Source organism: Meles meles, chromosome 8 (assembly GCF_922984935.1).
Source record: "Meles meles chromosome 8, mMelMel3.1 paternal haplotype, whole genome shotgun sequence".
NCBI classification, from domain to species: domain Eukaryota; kingdom Metazoa; phylum Chordata; class Mammalia; order Carnivora; family Mustelidae; genus Meles; species Meles meles.
In genome coordinates, this window is record NC_060073.1 from 103,888,866 (window position 1) to 103,907,378 (window position 18,513).

General features: G+C 48.9%; 1 protein-coding gene across 4 annotated transcripts in view; it reads right to left on the reverse strand.

The window, feature by feature from the left end:
* The window catches only part of POU2F3 (POU class 2 homeobox 3), an 82,066-nt gene that overhangs the window by 12,645 nt on the left and 50,908 nt on the right, over positions 1–18,513 (reverse strand). For all 4 annotated transcript variants that reach the window (XM_046014178.1, XM_046014179.1, XM_046014180.1 and 1 more), the window contains exons 4-7: positions 6,329–6,433; positions 5,021–5,123; positions 2,649–2,731; positions 192–374 (exon numbers count right to left, since the gene is read on the reverse strand). In XM_046014178.1, the coding sequence (XP_045870134.1) occupies positions 192–374; positions 2,649–2,731; positions 5,021–5,123; positions 6,329–6,433 (474 nt within the window). The remainder of the gene's footprint in view (positions 1–191; positions 375–2,648; positions 2,732–5,020; positions 5,124–6,328; positions 6,434–18,513) is intronic.

Below are 18,513 nucleotides of genomic sequence, written 5' to 3' on the forward strand. Positions count from 1 at the left end.
CTCCCCTGTCCCCCAGCAGTGTCCTCAGTTTCCCTACCCATGACAACTGTGCCCTATTCCCTGGAACACAGGGACATGATGGGCTTGCCCCAAATACACCAAAACTCAGGTTGTTCCTGAAACGTACACCCGTGAAGCCCCCCGTCTCCACTCACTCAACCCAGGTCCTTCTGGCTCCCTGCAAACCAGACCTGAGTGAAGCCCAGCTTAATGCGCCTCTGCTTGAAGGTCTTGGCAAACTTCTCCAACTCTTCCAGATCACTGGGCTCGTCAGCCCCTCCAGAGCTGGGTAGATGCTTGGGCACTGGGAGATGTGGGGACGCTTCCAGATGAGGTTCTAAAGAAGATCCTGGCAACCCTGGGCGCCCAATTGCCTAAGAGGGAACACATACGGAACAGATCCACAAATAGTCAACCGATCAAATGATGTTTTCTGGTATTGTGCACTAACAGACCCGCTTAGAGGATAACAGGCCCCTGGGTACACTTAATACCTATTTTGTCAGTGGTGTGGAAGGGGGAACTGAGGGTTTCTATGACTGGACAGCAAATAGCTAGACTAGTTGGGTAAAAACAGTAGGAGTGCAAGACAGGGAGGTGGTCTTTCTGCGTTTTAGGCTATGACTCATTGTTTGACTCTGAGCAGGTAACTTCCTTCTTTCAGTTTTCCACCATAAAAGGAGCTAGCAGGTTTGTTTACAAAGATTCCAAAAACAAATCTCAGAATGGGACAGGGGGAGAAAGGTTGTTTGCCTTGCCTGTTCTTTTCCCAAAAGGGAAGTAACAGGCATTCAACAGGCGTTGACTGAAGATAACAGAGGACATCTGAGACTTGTTATATTAATAGAATTTCCATAGAACTTTAAACTCCTGTGACTGCCATTATACTTTCTAACCCATCGTTCTCCTTCATGAGAGTGTTTTGTTGTAGTTGTTTGTTTTTAAATCAGAGGTATTCCAGTGCCATCTGAATATACATGGACCTCATTTATGGTTGTCAGGAGATAGTCTTCCTTCCGTTTATTTTCACAGAGAAATGGACCCTAAAACCCAGAGTCCATGTTGTGTCCTTTTGGGCTCAGGAGTGACATCCACCACTTCACAAGGAGCAAAACACACACCAAAGCGGCCAGGCATCCTGTCCAGTCCCCGGGCCACCGCTTATGTGGACAACTTGGCCCACGTCAGCCCTCTTCTCTCCCCTTCCCAGCTGACTCTTTTCCTAGACTGGGGTTAACTTTCCTCCTTCTCTCCTCCAGGACATACAGATTTACCACTCAGATGGGTATTCTTAAGAGGAGACAGGGAAAAGGACCGAAGAGAAGTGAAGGACTTCTTTCCCTGGTGAAGGATCTTTTAGAAGAGGATGATTCCGAAGCCTCATGATTTGATCCTGTTTTGCAGGAAAAAGTGTCAGCCCTCCTGAGACTTCCTTTTCCTTGATTCATTTGTTCTTTAATCTCACAAGTACTGAGTTCTTTGCTAGAGCTTCTTCTCCCTCCCTTTCACATCCAATCAGATGCCACGTTGCATTCCTTCAACTGCCCCCAAACATCTCCCCGTTCGCTCCCTCCTCTCTACTCTTATTGCCACGACCCTAAGCAAGTCCCTTATTACTGCTGGGACGATCTTAATAACCTTCTGAACAGTTTCTTTGCTTCTTAATATCATAAGATGTGAGAGTGGATCTTAGGCCCGTGTAAGATCTCTTCCAGACCTAAGTCTATGATGAGATTCTGAATCCTCCGGGAGTGGAAGAGTTCAGGACTCCGGCGTCCCCATTCCTACCGGCCACTAGATGGCACCCTCTCCCCTTCTAGACATCTTCCCTGGCCTCTCTAGCCCTCCAGAGCCAGGGCCCTTAGTGACCTGTGGGGGATCTTAGCATGGAGAAGGGACCGTGGGGCTCTGCAGTTTGTTCCCGGCAAATCTGCACGTCTGTCCCTTGAGCTGTGCTGGTTATTAACTGCACGGGGACACCCAGATGAGGGGAGGAGAGGCAGGTCCCGTCTGGCTCCCGTTGCTTTTAGCAAGCCACACACCTGGCACAAGGCTACGTCGGCCAGAGGAGCCAGCTGGCAACCAGGCGCTGGGTGGAAACAGGGCAGCTCGGCAAACTGCCCCTCTCGCAGATGGCAGACCTCCAGACCTGCACACACGCACACTGCAGGAGCCAGTCTAGAGCAGTGGGTCTCGAGAAGGACCCAGAGGTGAGAGACTGTGTCCTTGTGGTCTTGGGACATCAGGCCTGTGGACTCCGGTCTCCTCCTTGGGGCTTGAGAGCACCCGTGGCAGGGCTGGCGGTCCCCGTGGCCACCTTGGAAAGTTGGCGGACCCCCCTGCTCCTAATGGAGTGAGTGAAGCCAGGGCCCAATCAGGGCCGGAGTGGAGGGCCTGCACTGTGGAACTGGATAGCACAGGAGCGGACATCTCTGGGCTTTAATTCTGGCTCCCGGGGTGATAGGGGGTCAGTCACTTCTCATGGCCATGGCTTGCATTCCCTGCGTGTGAACAGGGATAACCCCTTGCTAGTCCCTGTTCCCAGAGGGCTAAGTGCCCCCCATCCAGGGGGTGGGGGAAAACCACTGAGCTGCTCTGTCAAGAGCCGAGGCATCCCTGGAGGAAACAGGAAGAATGTGGTTGTTTACCTGGGACGCCAGGCCAGGCCCAGTCTGCGGGAGGAGGAGAGAGCTTTGTTGCTGTGGAAAGGGGAGAAGATTTGGCTGCAGACCTGGGTGAAAGGGGAGGGACAAAGGAACAAACAAATAAAATCCAGGCCATCTGAAAGACGCGCTCCACAGCCACAGTCTGGAACCGAGATAACTGTCCCCACCCCCTGTGACCTCATCAGGTCCCTCAACCCACCCCAAACCCCGTGAACAGGGCCCCCCACAGGCATGGCCCTGGCATTGCCACACACAGGTGGAGATGAATGAGACACGGGGTAAATATGTAAACAGGATCCCCAAACCAGTCCTTCTGCCTGCCCGCCAGCCTGGATTGGTGCATGGGTTGAGGAGGCTCAGCGCAACCTGCTCTGGGATCTGATAACCAGGGCTGAAGAAATCCGACAGGGAAGGAAAGGGTGCTGGGGCGGAGGAGGTGGCGAGTTCCATTGTGCCTGCAGAAGGAGGCTGCAAAGGCCCGGGGAAAGTCTGCAAGGATGCCAGACCAAATGGATGTGGCCAGAAGGCTGCACTGGCCAGGGGCTCTTGGCAGAATGAGGACATTTTATACTTGGAAAGAAAGGCAGAGAGAGAAGGGAAGACCAGGAGCTAAGACTCTGGAAGCTCTGTCTGGTGGTATGGCCTCTCCCTGCTCCTTGTGCTGCCTGAGGACCACTCTCTCCTTCCCTCTCCAAGAAAATGGTCCACGAAGGGCTCTGCCTTGTTGCTGGTCATGACAGTGGCCTCCCTCTAGGAAGGACCACAGCTGGGAACTCTTGCTCTCATGGTGGAAATGGAGCCATCAAGTTACCAAAGCAGACAATGGGGCAGGTCACCCCAACCACTGGGCACAAACCCAAACCTTGGGTCTCTGTCATCCCTAAGCTGCTCTGGGCCACTGATGTACAGAGTTGCTGATGCTGACCTTTATGCTCCCCAGTCTGTAAAAGTCAGGGCTTAATTTTTCCTCATTAAAGTAAACAAAAAGCTCTTATAAGGAGCTCTGAACTGGGAGTCAAATGCTTGAATACTAATCTATCTGATTAGTGTTACTGAATAGTAATCTAACGTGTATATTGCATTTTGAAATACACAAAGCCTTTTCATATGCATTATTTCAAATAACCCCCAATAACCTTGTGAGGTAGAATTTTACTCTTATTCTATCTTTTACTATTATTCCATTTTGTTTCATTTTACTCTATTTTTATTCAGAGAGGTTAGGTTAACTTTCCCAAGGACACACAGCTAGTAAGTGATTTTTAAAATTAAAAAAAAAAAAATTAACCAATGAGTTTCCTGACTCCAAATTTTGGGGTTTTTTTGGTTGTTGTTTATTTGTTTTTCCCTCTGCATCATACACTGCCCTCATTGGTTATATGTCTATGTCTGGGCCATTTTGATATCACTGTCTTCTAAAGATGAATGGAATTCTAGAAGTGTGATAGACATTGCTTGGCTAAAATAGATATGTAAAGTTCTTATTGGTCATTATAAAAATTTTCTGAGATGCTGTGGAGCCTGGGGATAGGGACTGTAATTCGGGCAAGTACTAGGGACGGAAGACAGAGTTGGATTCTGGATTTCCAAAACCTCTACCTGGGACTCGTACACTGGTGGAAAACTCCTACTTCCTCCATCCCTCGGGCTCTAGTTGGTAGAGATGAGAGAGGGAGAGGCAGCACAAGGCAATGGTCAAGAACACAGGTTTCAGACAAATTATTATGGAACTTTATTATGTCACTGGAGACATAGTATGGCTATCTACTGCACAAGGTGATTTTGAAAAATTTCAGGAAAATCACTCATCAGAGCTCCTGGCATATTGTGCTCAAGAAATACTAGCTGTTATTATGAATATTCTAATCTGTTTGCTCTTGGTCAAGGAGACCTTCTCTGGTAGTAATTTCCCTGCCAAAGAACCCCTGAAAACCCCCTCGATAGCCTCTGGGTGGCGCTGCAGCTCTACCCAGAGAGTCACAGCCAGCTTTTCGGAGATGAAGGATTTCCAAGCCACCGGGACAGGCGGGCTCCGCAGATCTCCAGGAACTCCTCCTTCCCGTACCGCCAACCCTGCCCGTGCCCCCAGCTCCTGGCTACCTTGCACCCCAGTCTGTACTGACCAGGAAATTAAGGGAGATGAGAGGGAGAAACAGAGAAGGATCCTCTGCCTGGAGGGGCAATTGTGGGCGTCCCTTCCCCAGGCGAAGTAGACCAGCTGATCTTAAAGATCTTAAAGTCAGAGGGGTGAGCCACTCACCCCATGCCCCACACTTGGGCTCCCTCATCCAGCAAGCAGTGACGGCATGTTGCTGGACTTGGCTGATGTGGGAGGTGCCAGCCAGGGTTCTTACCTTGCTGCCCAGATTGGGTCTGAGATAGCAGGAACTGGGATACAGACTGTAGGTGGCCAGGAACGAGCACGAGCTGCTGGAGCGGATGGAGGGAGGTCATGTCCTGCATGCGGTGGGGCAGGAGGGGGGGGGGGGGGTTGGTGAAGACACAAACATCACAGAATTTACATGCCAGGGATGCTGGCTCCCTCTGCCTGTTGCCCATCTGTCCCATGGGATCTCCAGACTCAGAGACTTTGTTGGCAGTGAACTTGCCTTATGCCTCTGCGTACGTAGCTCAAGTGCCTGGCACGTAGTAGCTATTCCATTAATGTTGGCATTGTTACAGCTCCCGTGCCCCGCCAAGCAATGCCTTGCAGCCCATCATAGTTAAACTTTGCTTTGTTATTTAACTTTTGTGTCTGTCGATCTCACCTCCCGACTGTAAATGTCAAGAGGCATGGGCTGAGGATTACCCATCTCTCAGAGCTTCGCCCTAGAAATGACAGGTAATCCCAATCGTCCAATTTTGTATTTTTTAATCTCATGTCACTTGACTATGCTGAAAGTCATATCTTGGCCATTTCCTGGGCCTGAACCTCTTCTGGAGGAAGGAGCAAGTTATCAGGTCTTAATACAACCAATTTGACTAGACAGAAAGTCCATGATCCCCGAGTTCCTCCCATCAACTCCCACAGTGGAGATACAAATCCCAATGCTTGGGGCATCCAGACCCCCAGGGCTCAGTGCACAAAGATGAAGAAGAGAGGAATGGATGCTCATTTTAATCTTAAATCTTTCTAGAAAAGGGGTGGTATTTCTTCCCCAGATAATCCAGACCAAGAGGGGGGCTGGCCACAGGGACATCCGCCCTCTAAGACATTTGTCGTTACTGTTTTAGGGTGCCTCCTTCTTCCCCCAACAGCACTCTGTTCTGGTTTGGCTTTGTTGCAAAAGCTTGAGGGAGGAGAGTGGGCTCACTGGAGACAGAACCACTCTATGTCTGTAGCAGTGGCTGTCATTGCAGGGCTCCCCCGAAGTGGCCAACAGACACCAGCCCCATCGCTGCTAGGTCCATTGTTTCAGCAGGATCAGTCCCTTTTGTCCCAGGGAGGTAGAGGTAGCCAGGCTTCCCCTTTAAGAGGGCTCTCCTGTCCTCTCCTCCCCAGGCCTTCATCCCTTCTTCACGTTCCCTGTAGGGCCATTTTGCAGACCAATCTAGATTCACTGAGAGTCAGGTCTACAGGTGAGACATGTTGCAAAAGGCTTCAGTTAAACTCACTGGCCCGCTAAGACTATCTGGGCTCCCTGACATGGGCTGGCATTTACCCCGGACATTTGGTTTCCAGACATCATCGTGGCTCCTTGACTCAGGTGGCATGGCCGATGCGAGAGGGTCTGCTGCAGGGAGTCGCCGAGGTCCTCAGTTTTAATCTGTAAGTGGAGGCAGGAGGGGAGCATCAGTCCTGCCCCCCCCCACCCCGGCAGGAAGAAAGGGAGGCTTGGAGAAGGTCAAGGTGATGAGTGACGAGCCCAGAGAGTGCAAAGCTAGCTGGGTGCCTACAGGGTTGCCTGCCTGTGCCCTTCAGCGGCTAAGAGAGAGGCAAGTGGCACTCTGGAGGAGCAGTCTGTAAGTAGGTGGGGAGGGGTTCACAGATCCATCTGCCCCAGTACAGTTCGGCGGGCTGTGCCGGTGCAGAGGGCAGCTTACCCTCTCCCTCCATGAGATGAGAAAAAATAAGTATATTGCAATGACTATAAACATTTCTGTTGAGTTCTGAGTTGATGTTCTCCCCCCTCACCCCGCCCTTGGGGGAGATGTTAGAATTTCCTTTGTGAAATGATGCTGATCCTAAATGGGATTTTATTTTATTTTTATTTTTTATTATTTTTTCTTTCATCATCTCTAGACCCAATGTGGGGCTCGAACTCACAACCCTGAGATCAAGAGTCATATGCTCCTCTGACTGAGCCAGCCGAGCACCCCCTAAACAGTATTTCAAAAAATTCCCCACCTCACGGAGTGCGCGGGGGCTCAGTCAGTTGAGTGTCTGACTCTTGGTTTCCATTCACGTCATGAGCTCATGGGTGGTGGGATCAAGTGTCCGTGTCAGACTCCACACTCAGTGTGGAAACTGCTTGAGATTGTCTCTCTCCCTCTCCTCTGCTCCTCCCCCTGCTTGCACTCTCTCTCTCTTTCAAATAAATAAATCTTTAAAAACAAGAATAAAAATAAACAAAAATTTCCCACTTTATAAAAAAAATGGTGACCCTTTATCAATCTTCCGCATACTGTGTTTTATTTTCCTGGTCCACAAAATCCCGAAGTCTGGGAGCCAGTTTCCCCTCTATCCCCTTTCCCGTGTTTTCCACAGTTACCCATCTTTTGTGTGCTAAGCTGCTTCTGCAGCCCACCCTCCTCACCCATGTGGCTTTGGTGACAGTCTTTGTCTGTCTCCCTATAGGTGGGGACATGTCTCCCTCACAGTCACTCACTACTGAAGTTGTAGCCCGAAGGGCCTGTGATGGCTTCTAAACCCTCTCTAGCCTCCCTCCACCATCAAGCACCCACCTGTGGGTTTTCCAGACGTCCAAGGGCAGGGCAGGACACACCATTTGCGCCCACCCCTCCTCCCACCCAGAGAACAACCACCCTCTGGCAGCTTTTCCGGAAGTCCACTGGGGAGGGGGGAGCCAAGTGACTGAATTCATATAATATGACAAAGACCATAGGATCTAGACCATATCTTTTAAAATACACTGGGGAGACCCTCTGATGGAAATTCTTGGCCACAGATGTCCTGCTTAAACTACTTTCTTGGTCTACACTGGGAATATCACTGACATCCTAGAATCTCTCCCGTCTTAGTTTAACCCAAGTTAAAGGTTCAGGCGAAGCTACATTTGTGCTTCATCACTGCAGAGAAATGGTCTTTGGATCACAAAAGGAAGATTTCCCTTTGGCTAGAAAGAGCCTACTGAGTGATGTCAGAGACCAAGAAAAGAGCTAGTGTCCTAAATGCGGTGCATTGCACACAGTGGGAACTTATGTGAGTTAATCGGATAAAAGACACAAAGAGAACCCATCTCTCTATAGTCTCCAGCAGGATACAGTCAGGAAAACAGGGAGCTAGACCCTCCTTCCAAGTCCTAACCTGGAGTTTAGCTCACTACGTAACCTCCAACCATCTTTTAGCCTATAGGAGACTCACTTTCTCCCATCTGTTAGGATTCTAGATGATCTTTCTCTCTTCCAGTCCTAAGATGGAATTACAGGTTCTAGTTCCCCGGGGCATTGGGCAGACTTGTCTGGCCCAGGTTGTTGTGACGTTCTTTGGTAAAGCTCACCTACACAGCACCAACAAGCTTCACCAAATTTGGTAAGAGGGGGCTTCTTTCAGGGACCATCTGTCCAAATCCCTCCTCTCTTCTCTCACCTAAAGAGACTTGTTCTGGAGCCTTGGAAGCAGAGAGGAGGAAGGGAGAGCAACTGGAAGTAGCCCAGTGAGGGGCAGAGAGTTGAGACTTTCTGAAAAACTCTGAAGGTGGGGCCACGCAGGAGGGATTTCCAATACAGCTCCCATCCCTACCCCCAGTGCCCCTCAGCTCTTCCCACCCACACTTGGCATCTCCATCTAAGAAGCTCTGGTGTCCTAGTTCTTCCCCTAGAAATTAGAGTCTTCACATCCTAGATTCCAGGGAAACATTTGTTAGCAGGTTTAAAAAAGCTAGGAATAGATGATAAGACCACTTATTTAAAACCACCACCAACCAGCACCGCCACCCTTAAGGTTGGCTCGAAGAGATTTTACTGAAACAAAGCCTTTGGGGGGCCGGCCTCCCCTCCCTGCATCTCCCTTCTAGAGCCCTCTCCCGCCCCCCAGCACATGCCTCATCTCAGCGGGGAGGGGGGTGCAGGGGAGGGGGGAGGATAGGTGAGGCGGGATGGAGGAAGGGGGACAGAGGGAGAACACTGAGCATTGGAGCGAAAGCCACGCCCGTGGAACCACCTGGGGCGGCTTGGCATGGGGCCAGCTCCAGGCAAGTGGCAGGGTTCCTTTATAGACTCGTTATGCGCAATGGAGATAAGAAGATGCAGCTATGACAGAGCTTGAAAACATGTGCTTTGCCTCCAAACCTGTGTGCTATCTGTTAGAATCAGTGCCAGGTCTTCCTGCAACACTTAATTTCAGAAACCAGCGCCATCATAAAAGAAAACGCACCCTTTCATCTGCTTCCTGGATCAATTGCCCTCCAAACTCTTTTAGGGGCACGGCCGACCTCCCAGATCTGAAAATGAAGCGGCTGATAGCAGAAAGTCCCTTTGGGCATTCATCCGGGGCATTGTGACAATCCCCCCCACCCCGACCCCTCCGAACTCGTGTGTCATTCTCCTGACTTTCTGTTTCACCAACATTTTTTCTTCTTTCATTTTTTCATACTTCATCAGCCTTTGGGTGTGGGCTGCCGACAGTAACCCCGAAGAGAAGAGTCCTACGCAAACCAAATCCAGAGACACTAAAGGAGATTTCCTTTTTCGAGGACAAGTTCTAAAACCTCTGTTCCGGTAGGTGGCTGTCGGAAGGGGAGGAAGGGAGGAAAGGCACATTCAGGGCTCTTCCAGCCTTCAGCGCACTCTGACAATTCTCTAAGAGTCCACGGGCTGAGAAACTGAAATGAAGGAACAAAAGCCCTTCCCAAATCAAAAAAATCCCTTTCACTGCTGTCGAATGGAAAAGATTGGAGCCTTTCCAGGCAACTGGGTGTTGGCTGTGGATCTGGATGGTGAGATAGAGAAGCTTCTGTTGGAATCCCATTGACTTCTAATGTGAGAACCTGAGGCAAATTGGGTGAAAATCCAATTTCCCCCTGACTTGTGAAAACCCAACCAAACCCACAGCCTGCCTGGCATGGGGAAGACTCTCTCCAGGGACCCTTTGGTGGTTCTTCTCAGGCCAATGAAATCTCTCTGCAGGCCCTGCTCGGGATGGGCTAATCCTATGGCGGGACATGGGCTGCCACAGAGGACCTCATCCTGTCCCGGCCACTGACCATCCTGTCCGCGTATTAGACGAGGTTTGTTAGTTCGGGATTTTCTCCGCCCACTGCGCGGTGCACAAGTATTACCCTGAGTCTTGGGCTGTTGACCAGGGAGGTAAAAAGTTGTCATGTGTGACTAGCTTTTCTAAGCCCTGTGAACTCCCTGACATCACCTGCTTGAGAAAGCAGTAGCCTCCTTCTGGGAGGAGAGAGCCCCTCTAAGGAGCTGGAAGCCTTCAGACGTTCCTACTTGGCTTCTCCTCCCAGCTGGGCGGGGGTGTAGGGACGAGTATTTACCTTCCCATCTCAGGGAGGCCCAGAGAGCTTCAGAGATGGGTATAAAGTTACATAATAAAACACTAGCAAAAGTCCCTTAAGGGAGTGATCCTCTGACTCTCTCCTGGTGCTCTTTCTACAAAACAGTGCGGCAGACGTCCCAGGGAGAGGAGACAGCACAGACCGTAGGTGATGGCAAGGGTGGTGTTCTGGCCCAGACAAGCCGGCAGACCTCCTTATGAACCATCTGGTTTGGGGTCATGTGATGGGGCAAGGGGGTGCTGGGGTACCCCTCCCTAGCCCCTCCCATGACAGTTTCACATGGTTCTCTCTGGGGGAAACAGCCCAACGCTAATGAACAGATCACTGGCGATGCAGACGATCAAAGCTGTTGTCTTGGTTGCATAACTCGTTTGTGGAAAGTGTTTCATAAACATTTCACAAGAAGGAGAATTTCAAAGCGTGAACATCTCCCAACCTGCCTTCAATTACAGGCAAGACTTTTTTTTTCTCCCCCCACCCCTTCTACACTTCTCCTGAGCAGTAAGGAAGAGTTTCTGTTTTGTAACTGATGTATAAAGGGTTGGCAGCGAACACGTTGCTCATGAAAATATCCTAAGAATATATTTCAAGTGGTGGAAGGGGGCAGGCAGGTAACTCATCTCTGTGAACAAGGCTGAGATTCCCCCAGGAGATGTTGGCTGTATCTTTGCTTGGGAGACTCTCCTCTTTCCCTAGTTCTTGGTTGTTCCCTGGGAGTCCAAGACTCCTGCCTCTTCAGAGGCCTCTGGGAAGTGCCTGGGGAGATGGCCTCGCCCATTCCCTGGTCTCTAGTCAGACCTACAACAGACCAGCGTAGATGCACCTTTGCCCATGGACACTGGGATCTTCTTCCTGACCGCATCAGACTTCTAGACAAAGGCAGAGAAGAGACGGGGACCCTTGAATAAAAGCTTCTTAGGAAGCCCGGGCCACTTGGACTTGCCACCTCCTGGAAAGAAACTTTTCCAAAGACACATCCTTGTTTTCCTGGCTTGCGCCTACTCTAGAAATGCAACCAGCTTATCAGTCGTGTTAGTTAATGTTCTGGCTTCAGTTCTTAAGCCCTTGCATGGCTAGTGCTGACACATGCGTGAAAAACCCCATCATTTTAAACCCATAAAAGTTTTCTTCTCCCTCTGGCACATAAGTCCATGCATTCAAGTTTAATAACTCTGGGAAGGGGTTCTGCCCTCACCGAGGACGCATCCTCGCTAATGTTCCTTGGTGCCTAGGACTCGAGCAACTTTGTACCGCGTTCCTTCGGCGCCCTCCTGAGATGCCTGTGGCCTTCCCTTCCTGTGGGTTGACAGGAACTCTCTTTTTTGACCCTGATCCCCTTTGAATCAAACTGTTCTGTATCTCCCAGGACACCTGGTGGAGAAGAGCCCAGAGCTACTACGACCTAGGGAGGAGTTCCACAGAACGGTTGACTTGCCCACACAGCAGTGCCGCCCTCAAATAAATGAAAGTGCGGGAGGCAGGAGGTGCAGTGGGGCACGGTTTCTGAATCAAACCCTGAAAATGGTTCCTGAGCCCAGTGGCCATTCTTGGGAGGCGTCTGGTGAGCGAATGTAGTTTGCCTGACACTCAGATCTTTGGCGTATACTTGGGCTGCCTGTCATGGACAGACTTTGCTGTCCTTCCCGGGACAGGGGATGACTTAAAAAAAAAAAAAAAGACATTCAGAGAACAAGCACAAGGCTCAGGGTCAACCACGCATCCTTCCTTGGGGTTCCGTTCCTAATTCCAACTGGTTGCATGATCTAATATTCAATGATTTTGTTCCATTCTCTAGGCCTAGACTGTTTCTCCACAAAAGGAGGGAGAAAGGCTAGATGGAATCTACTTAAGAAATTCATAATATATAATAGAGAGTGGGAGCACACTTGGGAGCATAAAGTATGCTTGTCACCAGACCCATTATACAGATGGAAAGATTGAGGCTTGGAGCCATTAAGAAATTTGCTTAAAGTCACACTAGTGACTTTAAAGTCACATAGTGTGGATAATAAAGCTGAGATTTCAACCCAATGGAGTTGGGTTGAGTTGACTCCACGGTTCTCCATAAACCTGACACTCACTTGTGTGTGATGGGTTCCTAGAATCATGGACCCTCCAAGGCAGCATCATGCAGACCATGCCAGGGGTAAGGCAGACACTCACAAGTGTTGTTCATTCCCTTCCCCATTAGAACTGGAGGGAGGGATGCCTCTGTGGCTCAGTCAGTTAAACATCTGCTTCCGGCTCGGGTCATGATCCTGGAGTCCTGGGATCGAGTCCCACATCAGGCTCCCTGCTCAGTAGGGGTCTGCTTCTCCCTCTGCTCCCCACCCTGCTCCTCCCCCACCCCTTCTCCCTGCTTGTGTGCTCACACTCTCTAATAAAATCTTAAAAAAAGGGGCGCCTGGGTGGCTCAGTGGGTTAAAGCCTCTGCCTTCGGCTCGGGTCATGGTCCCAGGGTCCTGGGATCGAGCCCCATATCGGGCTCTCTGCTCAGCAAGGAGCCTGCTTCTCCCTTTCTCTCTCTCTCTGCCTGCCTCTTTGCCTGCTTGTGATCTCAGTCTGTCAAATAAATAAATAAAATCTTAAAAAAAAAAATCTTAAAAAAAAAAAAACAAAAAAAGAACTGGAAGGAAATGTAGCTATCGCCCGGTCCCGACAGTTCATTTTACAGCTAGGACTCCTGAAGCCCAGAGGGGGGAAATAGAAGTTGCTCGGGGCAACGCCGCTAGAGTTGTGGACAAGCCAGATCGCATTAGGACGGGTCTCCTAACTTCCCACTTGGTACTCAGTCCATTCCATGGCACAGTGGCATGGTCCACGCCTGCCCCCACTCCTGTCATAACTCAGCAGTAACCTTAATCCCACTATTCTAATGACATTTCATCAAAAGAAAACGTGCTCCCACACCCAGGTTCTCAGGGTGAGGTTTACGTCCAGATAAATCACACGTCTACTAGATATGAACATACTTGGCTTGGGAAACCGGCATTCTGTATTTCCTTGACATGTAGGAATTCACTCCAGGGGCTAGATATTTTCTCTTTTCCTCCCCACTCCCTCATGATGAGGAAGATAAGTGGGGAGGGGATAGAGAAGGTCCAGCCCGGCCATGAAATCCCTATCCCAGTGAATATTTCACTCCGAGTTCCAAAGGAAAGTAACATAAGGAAGGGCAGATGTCCTGCTTGTCCTGGACACACACGCACATGCGTGCACACGCACACACAAGCACACACACATAGCACCAGCTTGTGGTTGCAAAGCACTCTACAGATTAGTTTCAAGAACTTCAGCTCCAGAGAGAATGTAATATTTTTTTAGCACTTTAGAGATTAAAAAGCACTTTTAAATATATCACTTATTCTTCATGATAGTTCAATGACGGAAAATAACCTTATCAAACGTTTTTCCAGATGTAGACATGGTTAGAACACACAAAATGTACCCACTGTCAGACCACCAGGAATAGCAGAGCCTGACTCTCTATTTGGGTCGTTCACCTCCAGACCCTCCCCCTTGTCTGTCTGTACCATTCTGTGAGGCAATCCTTTTGGGCTTCCCCCGACCCCAGAATTACCCACCCAGAATGTGCCTGTGGATCCCTGCCTCCTCTATGTGCCACGTTGTTTTCACACGTGGGGCATGGTTGGTGTAAACCTTTCCACGAGGGGAGCCTGGGACTTCTCCATGTACGTGGGGTCTACACAGTTATTGAAAGTAACACTTACCACAAGTCTGAACGGGATTCTCTTTGGCATTTCCTGGGAGCTGCCTGGGACAGGGAAGCCTGCCTCTGAGAGTCAGAGCCTTGGTTATCTATGAAAGTAAATGGTTTTCCCTGATAATTTTCATCTTTGAGAACTGTCTTCTAGCAAGGCTGAGATCCTTGTCTTTTGCACTCCTGTGGCACCCCCAAGTAAAGTGAGGCACCCCCTGTGGCCCTCCAACACTGGGTCCGCTCCAATAACAGTGGAGTAAGCTGGTCTCCTATGTGGCATGCTTGAAACACAGGTTTCCTCTCCCATAAAGGTCCCCTTCCCAGTTCAGTTTATGGGACAAGCATTTAGTATGCGCCTACTGTATACTCCAGGGAACGAGCAGCACGAGGATGAACAGGGGCCTCCCAGGTGAATTAGGAGACAGCTCGCAGGAAGGAAGCAGCTACAACGCAATGCCCGTGCGATCAGAAGTGTGCACGGTGGTTGCGTGGAGAGGCTGACACTCACCGTAGCAGGGCAGAGCACGGCTGGAGAGAAAGGGCAATGAGGTAAGCAAGGCCCCACAGAAGGAAAGTCCTTCTGGGCAGCTCTGAACGATGAAGGGGGCTCACCAGGAGAAGGCAAAGAAGGGCAGGCCAGTGGGAAGAGCTTGCCCAAAGTTGCAGAGGACAAGAGAGACAGGCAGTTCAGCAGCTGCTGCGTGGGGTTGGGGAGAGGGAGGTGGGGGCAGGCAGCCAGGGCTCCTGGAAGGCCTCTGCACCCTGCAGAGGAATTCAGACTGGACTCTGGGGGCAAAGTGTAACTGGAATCGAGGGGAATAGCACAGAAAGACTTGTCTTTGGCTCGATCATGCCAGCAGCAGTGTGGAGTGTGTGTTGGAAGAGGTTACTACGCAAGCAGGGCAACTGGTAAAAAGGTGTAGAGTACAACCATCCCAGTAAGAACCAGTGAGGAGGAGCCCAAGGCCACGACAGCAGGACCACAGCAGAGGAGAGATCTGCCGACAGAAAATAGACTTCTACCCCTGAAGCTTTATCCTTCATAACAAAGGATGGTCTATTTCGGGAATTTCCTGGTGGCTGCCTGTGGGACCAAAAGAGCCAACCCAGACACCAGTCTGAAAGGCCACGGCCAACCCCACTGCTGGATGATGGGCTGGAGGGCCCCTGGGGTTCCAGAAGGCATGTGCTTGTGAGGTCACACAGTTCTGCAATATTTAATTTTCAAAAGCTAATTATTGATTTCAAATGAGAAGAAAAAAAGGATTAGAAAACAGGAAGCATTCCAAATGTCATGTATCCGTGTTGAACTTTTTAGTTTATGAGGTGTTAAAGTTTGTTGTCGAGTTTCTTCTTTTGCCTGGGAAAAGGCAACACTTGAGAGGTTTCAGGGCAGGTGATAGCAATGCACACACACACACACACACACACACACGCATGCACACGCAGATATTCCCATGTGTACGTGTGTGTTTAGCAATAAGTAATAACCCAAATCCTTCTCTTTTTGCATCTTGAGTCATGTCTACCAGCAGGCACTGCCTGGGATGTGGCCTCCTGACCTCCCTTAGAGCTTTCCAGGATGTTCTTTGGTTTACAAAGCACTTTCAAACACACAATTTGGGTTGATTTTCAGCATATTCTCACGAGATGGAAAAGGCTGATGCTGTTATTCCCATTCTACAGTTGAGGAAAACAAAGTTGAAGAAAGGTGAAAGATTTATCCCAAGTGCATGGCAGGCTAGCAGGAGAACTAGGATCTGAACCCAAGTCTTCTGATCTAAAATCCAGCACCCGTTCCGAATCCTTAATGTTCCTCACCCGCCTCCCACATATGCAGATTTTCAGTCCCAAAATCTATCCCTTTGCAGCTCCAAAGACTTATATTTCAGTTCGGGATCGATATTGATTGGTTTCATTATGAATAGAGATCTTGCTAAAAGGTGATATAAACGTCTCTACTTTCCCTTGAAGAGTACCTAAAAGATAATTTAATGAATGACTCAAGTCATAATGGTGAACTCCTTTTAAAAGCGATCATGCCCTCAGGGGGACAAAGTGTTTGGCTTCTGCTGGCTGAGGCACTAAACAACCCCCAGTAGCCCTCAGTAGTTTTTCAGGGTTTTTTTGGTTGTTGTTGTTTTTTGTTTTTGTTTTTTTGTTTTTTGTTTTTTGTGGGTGGGTTTTTTCATTTTTGGTTTTTGGGTTTTTTTGCAACTCTCCTTTTTAAACTCCTTTCTCGCACCAGATTTTTATCTGCTGCTGTTGGTATGTTTGGTTCCAGCAGCCCGTATTCCAGCTCAGATTTGCAGCTTTTATTTGCTGAGGGCTGGAAAAAACCAGATCATTAAGCTCATTACAACTGTTTCGAAAATAAAAATTTCAGGCTCTGGAAAGGGCTTGGTTTGCTCCCTTCTTATCCTTAGTGGGGTCCTAAATAGGTAAGGCTTCGGGCTCTCTGGATAAGAAAGCCACATGGTAGCTCTATGGAGCTCCCTTTAACATCGGGCTCACTATTTGGTTCAAATTTTTATTGAGTACATATCTATCTTGTTACCCTTATTAGCCTGGAACAGGGTCCCAGGGACAATGGTTGGCTGAATCTCCACAATTGGTAGTATAAGCTACATCCTCTAAGGCTGGGGAGCAGTTACGAAATTTGTTATAAAAATTTGAGGGATGGGGCGTCTGGGTGGTTCAGTGGGTTGGGCCTCTGCCTTCGGCTCAGGTCATGGTCTCAGGGTCCTGGGATCGAGCCCCGCATCGGGCTCTCTACTCAGCAGGGAGTCTGCTTGCCCCTCTCTCTGCCTGCCTCTCTGTCTACTTGTGATGTCTGTCTGTCAAATAAATAAATAAAATCTTAAAAAAAAGTTTGAGGGAACGCGAGTCAAAGGATTCCCTAATCATCCATCTGTTTCCCTGCCTAGGAAAGGGAAATAATTTCTGATTCTTACCCAGGTCTCAAGAACTTGGGCTAAATGTCTATGCAATATTTTCCAAGGAAGGTGTTCCTTGCTTTTGCCCCCTAAACAACATGAAGATAATGATGGGGCACATTCATTACCAGGAGACCGGTCCTGCTTGTTCTGGCCTGCCCAGCAGAGCGTGATACCTGTTACTCAGTAGGTGCGTTAATAGATCCATGGGGGGATTAATGCAGAAATGCTTCCGACAATCCTAGAATACAGGACACTGGGTCTCAGAGAAGTCAGATGCCTTCCCCAAGGCCCTACAACCAGAAGTGGCAGAGGCGGAATAATGACTGGATCCAGAATCAACCCTCTTTCCACCGTATCACGCAGCCTTAAAAAGCCACGCCAAAGTAGGCTGATTTCCTTTCCCAAAGGGTTCCTTGAAATGAGGGTCAGGCAAATGCCATAGTTACTTTTTGTAAGTGTGTATACAGGGATACATGTATACAGGCATGCCTGTATTACCCCTGGAGGTCAAGATCGGGTCATATGGTGGAGACAGGACTAATTAACAAATCACTGTCATCCAGGAGGGACGTCTCCCACGGCATGCCATAGGACTCTGCGTGGTCTGGTCTTGCTAAGAATGTGATCCATAAATTGGATGAAGCTGAAGCTTATAGCTTTCATAAATGTCTGTATGAGGGGCAGGCAGCAGCACTACCTGGTCCTTGGCCCAAGAGATCAAGATTTAAAAAAAAAGAAGAAAAAAGCGTGAAACGATGGAAGGTTGGGAAGAAAGTAATCAGATAAAAACGTAGGAGCAAATAGAAGAAGCCTTTACTTCGAATATGAAAATTAGCTGTACAAGTTGAGACAACAGTTAATATGAAAAATACTGGAGAGACATGAATGAATTCTAAGAGCATGTAAGTTGACAGTGTGATACTATTATCTTTTAAAACAATCTGTAGGCTAGGCGCTCCTAACGGAAACAGAGGATCGAGGGAGGTTCCCCTGTCTGACTGTGTAAGTTCCATGAAGACGGGCTGGCTACAGGCTTGTCTGTGCTTGGAAGAGCTGTAGTCAGGGCATAACACAGAGTACCTGCTCGGTAAAAGTTTGTTGAATGAGGAAATGGATGAGCGAATGAACAAGGGACCCCACTGTGCTCTGGCCTATAACCAGATGTCAACTGACAATTGAATGTTGCACACCTATGGATATTACGCTTAAAGAGGGTGATCCATACAGCAAAATATATGCATATACAAAGGCATCAAGGCACACAGGAGTTCAAAGAGGTCATGAGAGCTCTGTAAAAAAAGAAATCCTTAAAACGGCCTACTGTCCATTGATAGGGTAATAAAAATGAAAATTACACTGGAACCATAGATTGTCACGTGGTCATTAACAAAAATCAGATAACGATACATACTGCCATGAAACAATCTATAATCCCATCTTTAAGTTGAAGAAGAAAGTTTCAGAAGAATATACACAGTATAATTTATACATGTATA